The following is a 13,894-nucleotide window of genomic DNA, read 5'->3' as shown; positions in this document are numbered from 1 at the left end:
GAAACATTTTACGTTAATTCTCACATTCTGAACACCTCCCTGCTCTCCTCGCTGTCTGCCGCTGTACTACATTCCTCTTTTGTGACTTTATTTCTTCTACAATCAAAATCCAGTATTTCAAAGTTCCAATTTCACAGCTCAGTTCAAAAGAGCGTTACTTTTTGCTTGCTTGTTTGTACGTTCCGTGCCAAATGCTGCCACAGAAACAGTTGATATTGCACACGTTTTTCTTATGGGAACTTTTTGTAACAATGGCAGTAATGCTACAGGAAAGCAGGGTATGCGAAGAGCTCCAGTCGGCGTGGTGAGAAATACAAATCTAGAGAAATTATTCAGATAAAAAATAAAAAGTTGGCAGACCATATCTTGCGAATGTCTTCCAGGGTTCGGGGTTCCACAGATGTCAAACAGACGAATAAGCAGAGAGGTGTTCAAAATGAAAGAAAAAAAAATAGAATTGTGGATTTTGTTAACAAAATATTCACAGTATTCATGGTGTGTTTTGAAACTTGCACAGCCAATGTGTTACTGTGTCTGACCACAAGGGGGAGTCATATCCCATGGGTGTGCATTGTGGGGAAATTAGCTTGAAGTCAGAGCAATGGTTCTCAAACTTTTTATAGAAAATATTTGCCTTTTTACAAATTCCACATGGGTTAAACACAGGGCTAAACCTTGATTACCATACTAGATAGTAAATGAAATATTTAGATATGAGATTAGGATTACATAGTAGGTCTAACAATGGCTAAAACTAATAATAATGAAATAGTCTTTATAGTAATTTTCTAAGTACTTAGTGGGCTTAGTGGGCTACTAACCGTTTGGTCATTATCATTCACTCCTAAATTACAGGCTACAGCTGCCGTGGGGCTGACTGACAGAAAAGTGACTGCTGCTCTGCGCCAGTGGCCTTTTAGACCTCCACAGGCTGCAGTTATTTCATTTTTGTTTACTTATTTACAACAAAATATCTAATTTTTCAACCTGGTAAGACTGTCATTTAGATAACAAAATATGATAACACTTAATAATAGCTACACTTTGAATCGCCTTAAAGGAACTGTATGTATTTGTTTTATAAAAGAAAGTACTTCAGTCACTGAACCTGGGTTGCCAGTGCCTTAACCTGCAGACAGAGACACGTCCAAGTTTGTCTCATTCTCAGTATATGAACAGGCCTCATGTGAAAGCTCAAAACCTCCAGAATTCCCTCACTGAGCTGCAGAGGCTGCACTAGCACTGAGTCATGACTGGCTGCAGACGCTGGGGTTTAGGTAGTGACGTTCAGATCAGAGAGAGACATTTTAGGTTTAAAACATTTGGATGTAGTATTGAAACTGGCAACTCAAATGAGAGATATAAAACAGAAATAGTCTTGTAGTCCAAAATGTTGTGCTACTAAATTTCACGTTGGGAGCGTTGAAACAGTGTGCAGACCTTTATTATTTCAGTTTTATCTAATCTTGTTGGTCCTGCACCTGCACTCAGCTGATGTGCATGCATTCTTTCTTCTTTTGAGCTCAAATGAGAAACTCGTGCTTTCTGGTCGGATAATCATGTTGGGAAAGAAAACACCAAATTATGATGTAAAGAACTTTGACATCAAGTCCAATGTTTTTGGATTTAAGAATAAATGTTGAGGTAAAAGCTATATTTGATTTGAACATGTTTTATCATATTTGGAGGCACAGATGGGTCGAGTTTATTAAGTTTGAAATACAAATCTTACATACAGTTCCTTTTGATTAAGGTCACTAACTACCCAGTGAATATCTTAACCCCAACTCCTGACTCTAATCACTATATGAGTTAATTTTTAAGCCAGAATCATTCTTAATAAAGGATCATTATGAAAGTCTTGAGGCTTTATTAAGGATAATTAAGGTGTAGTTATTATAAAGTGGTAAACAAACATTTGATTTCAAAATATAGATCAAAATATCTCCTTTATTTTTTTTCCCAAACCATAGATTTTTATACATATAACAGTTTGAGAACCACTGCTGTAAGGTGTACTAACTCAAATGAATTTACTTCCGTTTGACGTGAGCCGGACTACCACCTCTGACCTGGTGAGGGCGCTGTGCAACAAGAATGGTCGTCCTCTCTCCTGTTTCTCTCCTCCTTGTTTTTTTTTCCCAGCCTTGTCAGAATGACCAAGAATCATTCCAGACCTCCCTCTCTAGTGGACCACGAGACTCACGTTTGGGATGTGAACTGTGAATCGTGTGTGTGACCTTCACGTGGGTTTGGAGAAAAAAGATGTCCGGCTGTGTCACGGCCTTCATGTCGACTTTTAGATTTTTACATTTGGATTTTTGGCGTGTTTCTCTGTGTGCCTCAAACTAACACTTTTATCACTAATGCACACCACTGTCCGCTCACAGTTTATTTTATTTTAGATTTATTGATTTGACCTGTTTTTGACCTGGAGGCCTATCACACATTGACCAGAGAATGCACCGAAAAAATATGAAAAAATAATGGAAAAAAAAAAAACTCACAAGAAAAGACTAACTGCCTAAATGTGTCTTTCCAACCTCAGTGGAATGTCACGGTATTTTCTCATGTCACTCTAACTAATCAGAAAGCACAGGTATGTAGCTCCTGGTTTGCTCGTTTTGAATGCGTTTTAATGGACGAATGAATGGGTGAATTTATGATCCAAGAATTGTGCTTGCTTTGGTTTTTGATTTTGTCTCCAGAATTGTTTTTTAAAATCACATTTTTTGAAAATGTGTGTGATTTTTGTAATGGGCGAGTGTGCACCTGATGTCAACAATGTCCCACATCCATGTGTTTGTGTGTATGCTGCAGTGACTCCACTAACACGCTGATTAACCACAAAACGTCTTTAAAAAGCAATGTAAAGCCGCTACTGAGAAAAAAAAAAAAAAACTTTTTTAAATACAAAAGATTTAAAAGGAAAAAATATATAGTTCCAGAAATGCATGTGCTATGTGCATGCCACACCGTGGGTTAACAGTCATCTTCAGGACATAAAAGAAAATGAATTCAAAGGAATAAAAGATATATAAATAGATAGACGTTTTTAAAGTTCTTTGCTTTTTTCTTCTATTTTTGAAAACAAAAAATGTGAAAAACAAACAAAAAAATCTCTAAAGAATAAAAAAGTAGACCCCACGAGGGTCTGTTTTTCGTCTGTTACATGGAGGTGGAGGCACAACACGACCATGTTCAGGACACCACAAAAAAGAGCTGTTTTTAAACGACAAACCTAGAGAAGTAGTTCCGGTGGAAGACGGTGTATGTATCTGTGGTGTCCGCGCAGGGGTCAGGGGTCAGCGCACGCCCCTGCCCCTCGCACGCCTGCCCAACCACACTCTCTCACTCTCGACCTGTCACAGCGATTTCTACCAGTGCATTTTGTAAACCGAACAGAACTCTTCCTAAAGAATAAAACCAGAGAGAATGCACTCCTCCACGGCTACGTGTGCTTCTTTATCATGTCCTCATCTTATGTCCTTCACTGATTCATCGTAAATGAACTGAGATTTGAATCGTCACTATTAATGAGAATTAGCACAGAAAATTGTCAATACAAGTAAGATTTGTGATTTTCCTTCAGCCTTACATGGACCGACATCACTGGGATATTTATAGTAAAAAGGGTCAGTGGGTCAGGTGGTAGATCTATAATTAGTCTTAGTAGTAGAGGTGGTGGAAGTACTAGTAGCAGTAGTAGTAGTAGTAGTAGTGATAGTAGTGATAGATAGTAGGAGGAGGAGGAAGAGGAGAAATTGGAGACTAGTAGTAGTAGTATCAATCAGTCAATCCAACTTTACTTATAGAGCGCGTTTCATAAAAAAATGCAACACAAAGCGTTTCAAGTAGTTAATAGTAATAGTAGTAATAGTAGTAGTAGTAGTAGTAGTAATAGTAGTAGTAGTAGTAGTAGTAGTAGTAGTAGTAGTAGTAGTAGTAGTAGGGTAAGATAAGATATTGCTGTTGTGTACTTGTTGCAGTAGTAGCATGAAGTAGCTGGTATTTGTAATAGTACACAGACTTACCTCATGCAACATAAAACCACTATAACGTAATTCATGCAGTGAAATTGCATAATATTACTCTCAGTTTATGTAGTACAGTTTTATGTGTTCATTTTTAGTGTCTTACTCATCATTATGTCCATTTCAGGTCTCAAAACATTCACTTTTTAGGCCAAGAATATTCAAAATACTAAATAAAGTATGGTAAAGTCCCCACGGAATGATTTCATGGAAAGACGCCGTACAGAGAGGAACATATGGCAGTGACTAAATCCTCTGTGCGTCCTCACTAACCTCCACACTCATGTCTCAGGAATGCACCGCTCCACACGCGCTCTCACATACCACCATTTGTGCAGTGATTTGGATTTTTTTTAGAAGAAATATTCACTTAATTTTATTTGTATCTATTTTTATTATTATTATTATTATATGTATTTTTATTTGTGTATGTATTTTATTTATTTTTATTTAGGTATGTATTTATTTAATTTATTTATTATTTTTTTGGTAAATTGTCACATTTTTATGAAGCGCTTTTCCACCTTCAAAGCCCTTTACTATTACTATTACTACTACTACTACTACTACTACTACTACTACTACTACTACTACTTCAATTCATAAATATTCTATTACTAATTAATACTACAAAATTCAAATACTACTATACCGCACACATTTTCTCCACTACCACCATTATTACTAGTACTACTACTACTACTACTACTACTACTACAGCTACTGATAATTCTACTACTACAACTACTACTATATGTGTGTATTTTCCCAACTACTCCGTTCATCCTTCACTCAAAACTACTACTACTACTACAATACTACTACAATTCATAATTATTCTACTACTAATTAATACTACAAAACGTATTGCAAATACAACTACACTGCACACATCTACTACTACTACTACTACAGCTGCTTATAATTCTACTATTACAACTTCTACTATATGTTTCTATTTTCCCAGGTCCTCCGTTCATCCTTCACTCAAAACTACAACTAATATTGCTACTACTTCTACTACTACAGTTCATATTTATTCTACTACTAATTAATACTACAAAATGTACTACTATTGCAAATAATACTATACCGCACACATTTTCTCCACTACTACTACTACAACTTTTACTATATGTGTGTATTTTTCCAACTGCTCCTTTCATACCTCACTCACCACTACTACTACTACTACTACTACTACTGCTACAGTTCAGAATTATTCTACTACTAATTAATACTACAAAATGTACTACTACTATAAATACTACTATATCGCACACATTTTCTCCACTACCACCACTACTACTACTACTACTACTACTGTATGTGTGTATTTTCCCAACTGCTCTGTTCATCCTTCACTCAAAACTACTACTACTACCACTACTACTTACTGTTCTGTAATTACTGTCCCTGCAATAACTACTATTTGCTACTGTAATGTTCCTCATATATATTTATTACTTCTGCTTCTACTGCAACTTTACTGCTACTTTTGCTACTACAACTTACAGTTACTTGCTTACTAAGTTGTGATCATGTACTATTACTACTTCTGTTACTACTGTAGTACCATCTGTATGTGTCAATTTTTACACTATTTTCACGTCAGTCTCAGTACTACAACTACAACTATAACTACTATAGCTACCATAACTACTACGGCAACTATTAGTGGTATCTATTACTACTACTTCTATTACTACTACATTCTATAGCGCTTTTCCACCTTCAAGGCACTCAAAGCGCTTTACAACAAGGAACCACTCACCCATTCACACACCAGTGTACACAGACACTGTGGGCAAGGTGGGTTAAGTGTCTTGCCCAAGGACACAACGACAGCATTCATCTGTGGGAGCTGGAATCACACCAACCAACCTGTGGGTCAGTGGATCTGACCGCTCAACCTGAGATGTTTATGTCGAGAGCTGGATTCAAACCACCAACCTTCAGATCAGTGGGCGAATGCTCTACCAACTGAGCTACTGCCACTAGATGTACATGTTTTTCTCCCACACTGCCACTACTATTACTCATTACTACAGTTGCCAGCACCTGTTTCCTGTCCCTCCCGATACTATTAATACTGCAACAACTACTAATGTATTTTCCTAGACACACCCAGACATGTCCGCTCATGTTTTGTTTTTTTTGAGTACTACTATTGCAAATACTTCAATGACACACACATTTTCTCCACCACCATCTACTATTACAAATATTACCCACAAACAGTTTCTTATTTGCTTCTGTGTTCCACTGTGATTACTAACACAATGACTACTTCAGCCAGGCTACTGTTAATAATTCTACTACTACTACTACCACATAAAGTAACACTACAAGAAGTACTACTATTGGAAATACAACAATATCGCACATATTTTTGTTTACTACAGTGATCCACCACCACCACTACTACTACTACTACTACTACTACTACTGCTACAATTAATAATTGAATAATTTGTCTACTGCTACTACTAGTACTACATAAATTAACACTAAAGCAAGTACTACTATTGCAAATACTACAATACCACATTTTTTTGTTAACTTCAGTGCTCTACCGTCACTACTGCTGCTACTACTACTACTACTACTACTGCTACTGCTACTACTACTGCTACTACTACTACTACTACTACAATTAATAAATCTTCATATTTACTACATAAATTTCTAAATTTCATTATATAGTATTGTATAATGACAACAAAGGCTTTCTATTCTATTCTATAAATTAATACTACAGCTACTACTACTGCTACTACTACAATTAATACTTCTTCTGTTACCACCACCTCATAAATTAACACTACAACAAGTACTATTGTTGTAGTGTAGTTGTACTATTGCAAATACTACAATACCACACACATTTTTTGTTTACTTCTGTGATCCATCATTACCACAACTACCACTACTACTATTACTACAATTACAATTAGTAATTCTTCAACTACTACTACATAAATTAACAGAACAAGTACTACTATTGCAAATACTGTACCACAATTAATAATTCTATTACTAGTACTCCTACTACTACATAAATTATCACTACAGCAAGTACTACTATTGGAAATACTACTACACCGCATAGATGTTTTGTTTACTTCTGTGATCCACCATTACTACTACTACTACTACTACTACTACTACATAAATTAACATTGCAGCGAGTACTACTATTACAAATATACCGCATACATGTTTTGTTTACGTCTGAGAGCCACCATTACCACCACTACCACTGCTACTACTACTAATACTAATACTACTTGTACTACTACAATTAATAATTATTCTACTACTACTACATAAATGAACACTACAGCAAATACTACAATACCACACACATTTTTTTTTACTTCACCATCACCTCTACTACTACACTACTACTACTACTACTGCTACTACTACTACTACTACTACTACTACTACGACTACTACTACTGCTGCTGCTGCTGCTGCTGCTACTGCAATTAATAATTATTTTAGTACTACTGCATAAATGAACACTGCACCAAGTACTACTATTCCAAATACTCACAATACTGCACATTTTTTTGTTAACTTCAGTGCTCCATCGTCACTACTACTACTACAGCCACAGTTAATAATTGTACCACTACTACTACTACTACTGCTACTACTACTACTACTACTACTACTACTACTACTACAACTACTACTACTGCTGCTGCTGCTGCTGCTGCTACTGCAATTAATAATTATTTTAGTACTACTGCATAAATGAACACTGCACCAAGTACTACTATTCCAAATACTCACAATACTGCACATTTTTTTGTTAACTTCAGTGCTCCATCGTCACTACTACTACTACAGCCACAGTTAATAATTGTACTGCTACTACTACTACCACCACCACTACTACTATACTCCACGTGTGTATTTTCTCAGACATGCCCCGACTGCTCCGCTCATCCGTCGGCTCCCACCCATCCCCCATCCGGCGCGCTCCCATTCACATTCCTGTCTCTTTTTACACTGGGCCCCTCCCCCACCTACACACAAACACATCCTGGAGAGAGTGGGGGTGCGATTCCTATGACGACCAGGCAGGACACCCAAACACAGCGGCTTGTTTACAATCCCGAGTAAATAAAGGCAGTTTGTTTGTTAAAATTGTAGTTTTCAAACGCTTAAAGGGACCGTACTATGTGATTTTCTGGTCTGTGTTATAATGTTGTTGTCATGGGGAACTACAGGAAGTGCTCCGCTGTGTTTTTAATCTCTAAACACCTTCACTAGAATCATTTGGTTGCATTTTTCAGCTCTAGAATTGCCAATCTCTACTGAACAAAAGGTAAAAAAGGTAGATGTTAACTTGAAAACTACCGCTTTGTGACATCACAAGGTGGAACAGAGCGTTTTCCAGTTACTCAAACACGTGTGAATGAAACAAAACACAATTCCTGATATGTTTTTGAAGAATTAACAGCATTAAAACATGACTTAAAGCTCATAAGAGTCCATTTTGTGCAATATAAGACTTTTAAATGTGTTGTTTTTATGTCATATTTAAAATCCACAAATGTTGGACTTAACAATTTCTACTTTAAAGTATAAATCCATGATCTTAATCTAATTTTAAGCATGTTATCTGTACGCAGTTCTCTTAAAATGTCAATGTAATGATTTACTTTGAGATATTAAATGACCTAATTTGAGGCCGCGATTTATTTTTTTCATGCATGTCCTTAAGTGGGCTCCGTACCTATCAACAGCAAGTATACTGTTACTATAATATAAGTTATATTATATTATAACTTAACTTTTGAGGTAACAAAATACTACTACTACTACTTGAAATGGTTTAGTTCAAGTTGTTAAATGAGCTATGAACAAAAATTATTTGGTTGCTATAGCAATTAAGTATAATGTTATTTAACGGACAGCATATAACTTCACGTTTGAGGGATGACAAAAGATTACTACTACTACTACAACAACAGACCAACGAAGTACAGTTGATTTGAAATTGTTTAGTTCATGATACTACTACTACTACTACTACTACTACTATTACTACTACTGCTGCTGCTACTGAACATTGGAGTACAGTGTGTAAAATATAAATAAAATCACTTTGTTTGTGATATGAAATTATGAAAACTTTTGAGGAACCAATACTACTACTACTACTACTACATTATATTACTTAATAGACAGCATATAACTTAAATTTTGAGACTAAACGGAAACACCACTATTACTATTACTACTACTACTACTGAACAATGGAGTACGGTACGGTGTGTAAAATATAAATAAAATTACTTTGTTTATGATATGAAATTATGAAAACATTTGAGGTACCAATACTACTACTATTACTACTACTACTACTACTATTACTACTACTACTACACTACTGAACAATGGAGTACGGAGTGTAAAATATAAATAAAATTACTTTGTTTTTGTGAAATTATGATAACTTTTGAGGTACCGATACTACTACTACTACTACTTTAGTTCATGTTGTTAAATGAGCTATCAATGGCAAGTATTTGGTTACTATAGCAATTAAGTATTATATTATTTAAAGGATGCCATATAACTCGGAGTACAATTTCATAAGTAAAGTAGTACGTAGGAAGGAAACATAACTAGAGGAATTAAAGCGGCTTAAAACAATTCTAGCGTATAGTAAACATGCCCAACACTACTATTATTCTGCGTTTAATGACCCTTTTTTAAACTATATACCAATAATTGCTGATTAATTAATTAAATGACATCTAAAATTACATCGCTACATCGTTTCCCAAAATAGAAAAGGCAAAACATCGCCATTGTTGTCCCAGACCAGTCAATAGCTTTACGTCCCTCTTCCCCCCCCCCATTCTTTTTTGAGAGCTGACCCTATTGTATCCAAAGCTTTTGTATTGCAAATGTAGTTGGGGGTTGCCAGATATTTTGAGGGAAGGGGGGGCTGGTAGTTTTCGTGCACAATTTTTCCCACCAAAATCCATCTATACCACCAAAACAAAACCGAAAAAACCAAGCCAAAATCCCAAATCTGGTACAAAAGATTTTTAATAATAAATATACTGAGGTAGCTCCACTTGACATAGAATTCATCAGCATATTTCCAAATAATTCTTCAGAAATTTCACACATATAAAAATCTACAGAGAGTTCATTCCTTGTTAAGGCAGTGTATCTGAAACCAGCATAACGTGTTGCCGTCATAGTCTTCTTACGTGACCCGGAAAAGTAGGCCAAAAGTTACTAAGGGCATTATACAGGCACCAGCTGGCGTGCCGTCCCATTTACCAGCGATCTGATCTGTCCCCGGCTCGTTTCAAAGAAAAACGTAGCCGTATCCGACGCGTAAAAGGACGTATTTTATCACAAACACGTAAACACCAGTCTTGTTTTACGTCCCAGAACGATTAACCGAATGCCCTGGTTTTTTTTAGCGTATTTCTCTCAGCACGCCGCTATAGCCATGGGAACCGGAATGGGGGATGGGGCGGCCCCGAGGTCACTACACGTCACGTAGTCCACCAAAACTACGAGCTGCGTCGGGCAATCCAGTTTGGCCTTTTTGAGCGGTAAAAAGTCCGGTACCGCGGATATTTTGCCCCTCCGCTTCCTCGAGTGTTGCGTTGGGCCGTGCGTAAAAGTCTGTTGTGAAGTCTGTTGTGTTTGTTCCATGGGTTCCGGCTGCGTAACGGCGTCGCTGACCTCCTCGGACGCGAAGTGCTCGGGTTCGACAGTCTGTGCGGTTGTGTTTGGGTCCGGGGTGAGGTCTGTTTGTGCCGGATCGCAGCTTGGCGCGACCCCGCTGTACTCCTCTTCCTCCTGGGCCGCCGCGTGGTACATGTCCCGCGCGCTCTTCATGACCAGGGTGAGCAGGAGACTCCGGTGCAAGCGTAGACCTCCTCTTTGTGAGCGGGAGCTGTAAAGTTTCCCCAAAGCCACGACCATTATCCTCTTGGCCTCGGCGCCGACCTCCATGTTTGAAAAATGTTTGTGCGTAATTGGGTCCAGGGCAGTGAGCGCTCGAGTGCGGACCACGACCCCCTGACGACTGGCGCAGACACAATACAGACCGGAGGCACGCGCGGGCACTACTTATCACCTCGGTGACGTCACATGCCACGACTATCGAAAGCCCCGCCCACCTCGAACTATCCCCGCTTTGATATGCGAGTCCTGCGAGTTTGTTTTGTAAATAAATCGGAAGAAAGTCGATTCTGCGCGAGTCATTTGCATGCACGTGGCTTAATATGGAGACACGCGCTTCAGGTTTAAAGGTGCGGTATGTCGCGTTTCCGGACGGAGGCTTGTCTCTCCGTGGAGATGTTATTGTTTTGCCTGGAAAGCTGCGCGGTATTGCATTAAATGTAATCTCCCTGGAGACAAACAGGAGGTGAAGTCAGGTTAAATTAGGGGTCATATCTGTGGAGAGGCGACCCCACTCACAGTAAGATTGCATGGGTTTCATGGTAACCTATTCTTAGACATAAAAACACTTTTGAACACAGTTGAATAAATGTGTGTAAAATCCCTCAGTCGTCCAGGTAAAATCTAGCCTGATTCAGTAGCCGGTTTTATTTCACAGAAACCGTCTGACCTCACAACATTAGGATTCGTACGCTCGACGGTAGGCAGGTACTTTTTAAATTTAACCACATGCTGCTATTTGATCGTGACGTATGTAATGCGTAGCTAACGGGGCTAACTTTTAAGTAAGTTTCCCAGATCCCGTTAGAAGAAGGGCAATAACGTCTTTCCCTTTAATAAAATTCACCGAACATTCTCTTTTTTTCTGGCTTTAAATCCTCGATCTCGGGAATTGTTGACAACAAAAAATATATGGCTCTTCGTTGATTGGCTGGTGCCTGAACTTACACTTCCGAGGTTTTTGCGAACCGTCTCGTGTATTCTGATTCCTGACCTAGTTGCTGGAGAGAAATTAATTACAAATAAAATATTATATAATAATATAAAAATTAATATTCAACCAAATAAACTTTTGTCCAGTTAACATATTGAATTTCTCCTTTTGCCACAGTTGAATAAATAAACGATCAATTTAATACAGTGTGAAATCGCCTATTTGAGGAAAAGCAGTAATATCTCCATGGCGACAAGCAGCCCCTCCACCAGAAAAGTTACATGGTGCACCTTGATGGACGTATATCAAATAAAATGCTCTAAAATAAAATGCCTACACACATATTACTACTACTATTAGAGTTGTCAAAAGTATCGAAAATCAGACACTAATCGATGCTAAAACTAGTATCGAAAATAGATACTAAAAAAGTCACATTCACAGGACAGAAATGAACCTTTTCTGAAGTTTTAGAACGATCGTGAGCTGTAGCAAACAAGTATAAGAGCACAAAGACTTATTTACGCTACCTGGACCACTGAGGGTTTACACAAATATAAGACCACATGGAAAAAGAAAAGAAAGTACTATGATTCAAAGTTGAAAATCACATTCTGTTGTCTAAATAAAGCGTGTTTTTAATTATCATCGGGGCATCGGAATCAGTATTGAATATGGAGTCTATTCCTTAATATCGAAATTGAGTTTGAAATTTTAGCATCGTGACAACACTAACTACTATTACTACTACTTCTTACTACTACTACTACTACTACTACTACTACTACTAAACTAACATTACTGACCTTACTACTAACTCAGGTTGGTGTATATTGTGTAAACACAGTCCCACAGCACCCAAACAGTGCGTCAAAAAGCAAACAGCTGAGCTCATTTATTTACCGTTTGTCGAAGTCATAAAACAGAGCACTGTACTGTACCAGATCAAAGTACATCGTATCATAAAGCCAGAAATGTACACAAACACAGAGGAGGTATATTGTGTACACTATTGCTGCAATGTCATAGCCGGAGGTGGGTATTTTAATAACTTATTTACTCAATTCCATGTACTTTTACTTTATTTTATACTACGCTTAGATATACTGCACTAAAGTATTATTATATTGATGTAACTTTCATATTATTTGTGTTGATTACTACTATACTAGCTGTACAACAACTCACCTGAATGTAACAGATAATACTCCCTACAACTGTACAATAACTCACCCTTATGTAACAGATAATACTCCCTACAACTGTACAACAACTCACCTTTATGTAACAGATAATACTCCCTACAACTGTACAACAACTCACCTTTATGTAACAGATAATACTCCTACAACTGTACAACAACTCACCCTTATGTAACAGATAATACTCCCTACAACTGTACAACAACTCATTTATGTAACAGATAATACTCCCTACAACTGTACAACAACTCACCTTTATGTAACAGATAATACTCCCTACAACTGTACAACAACTCACCTTATGTAACAGATAATACTCCCTACAACTGTACAACAACTCACCCGTATGTAACAGATAATACTCCCTACAACTGTACAACAACTCACCTTATGTAACAGATAATACTCCCTACAACTGTATACAACAACTCCCTTATGTAACAGATAATACTCCCTACAACTGTACAACTCACCTTATGTAACAGATAATACTCCCTACAACTGTACAACTCACCCGTATGTAACAGATAATACTCCCTACAACTGTACAAACAACTCACCTTATGTAACAGATAATACTCCCTACAACTGTACAACTCACCTTTATGTAACAGATAATACTCCCTACAACTGTACAACAACTCAGCCGTATGTAACAGATAATACTCCCTACAACTGTACAACAACTCAGCCGTATGTAGCAGATAATACTCCCTACAACTGTACAACAACTCACCCTTAACAACAACTTACCTTACAACTGTTACACA

General features: G+C 37.4%; 1 protein-coding gene across 1 annotated transcript; it reads right to left on the bottom strand.

Annotated features, from left to right (window-relative positions):
- Positions 1 to 10,094: 10,094 nt before the first annotated feature.
- Positions 10,095 to 11,122, bottom strand: ier2a (immediate early response 2a). Its single transcript, XM_020920785.2, has one exon. The coding sequence runs from the start codon at positions 11,037 to 11,039 to the stop codon at positions 10,509 to 10,511; it is 531 nt and encodes a 176-aa protein (XP_020776444.1). The 5' UTR covers positions 11,040 to 11,122; the 3' UTR covers positions 10,095 to 10,508.
- Positions 11,123 to 13,894: the final 2,772 nt, after the last annotated feature.

Source organism: Boleophthalmus pectinirostris, unplaced genomic scaffold (genome assembly GCF_026225935.1).
Source record: "Boleophthalmus pectinirostris isolate CB_2022bp ecotype Guang Dong unplaced genomic scaffold, ASM2622593v1 HiC_scaffold_17, whole genome shotgun sequence".
Taxonomy (NCBI): Eukaryota; Metazoa; Chordata; class Actinopteri; order Gobiiformes; family Gobiidae; genus Boleophthalmus; species Boleophthalmus pectinirostris.
Note: the sequence above shows the minus strand (reverse complement) of the source record. Positions and strands in the feature narration are given on the sequence as shown.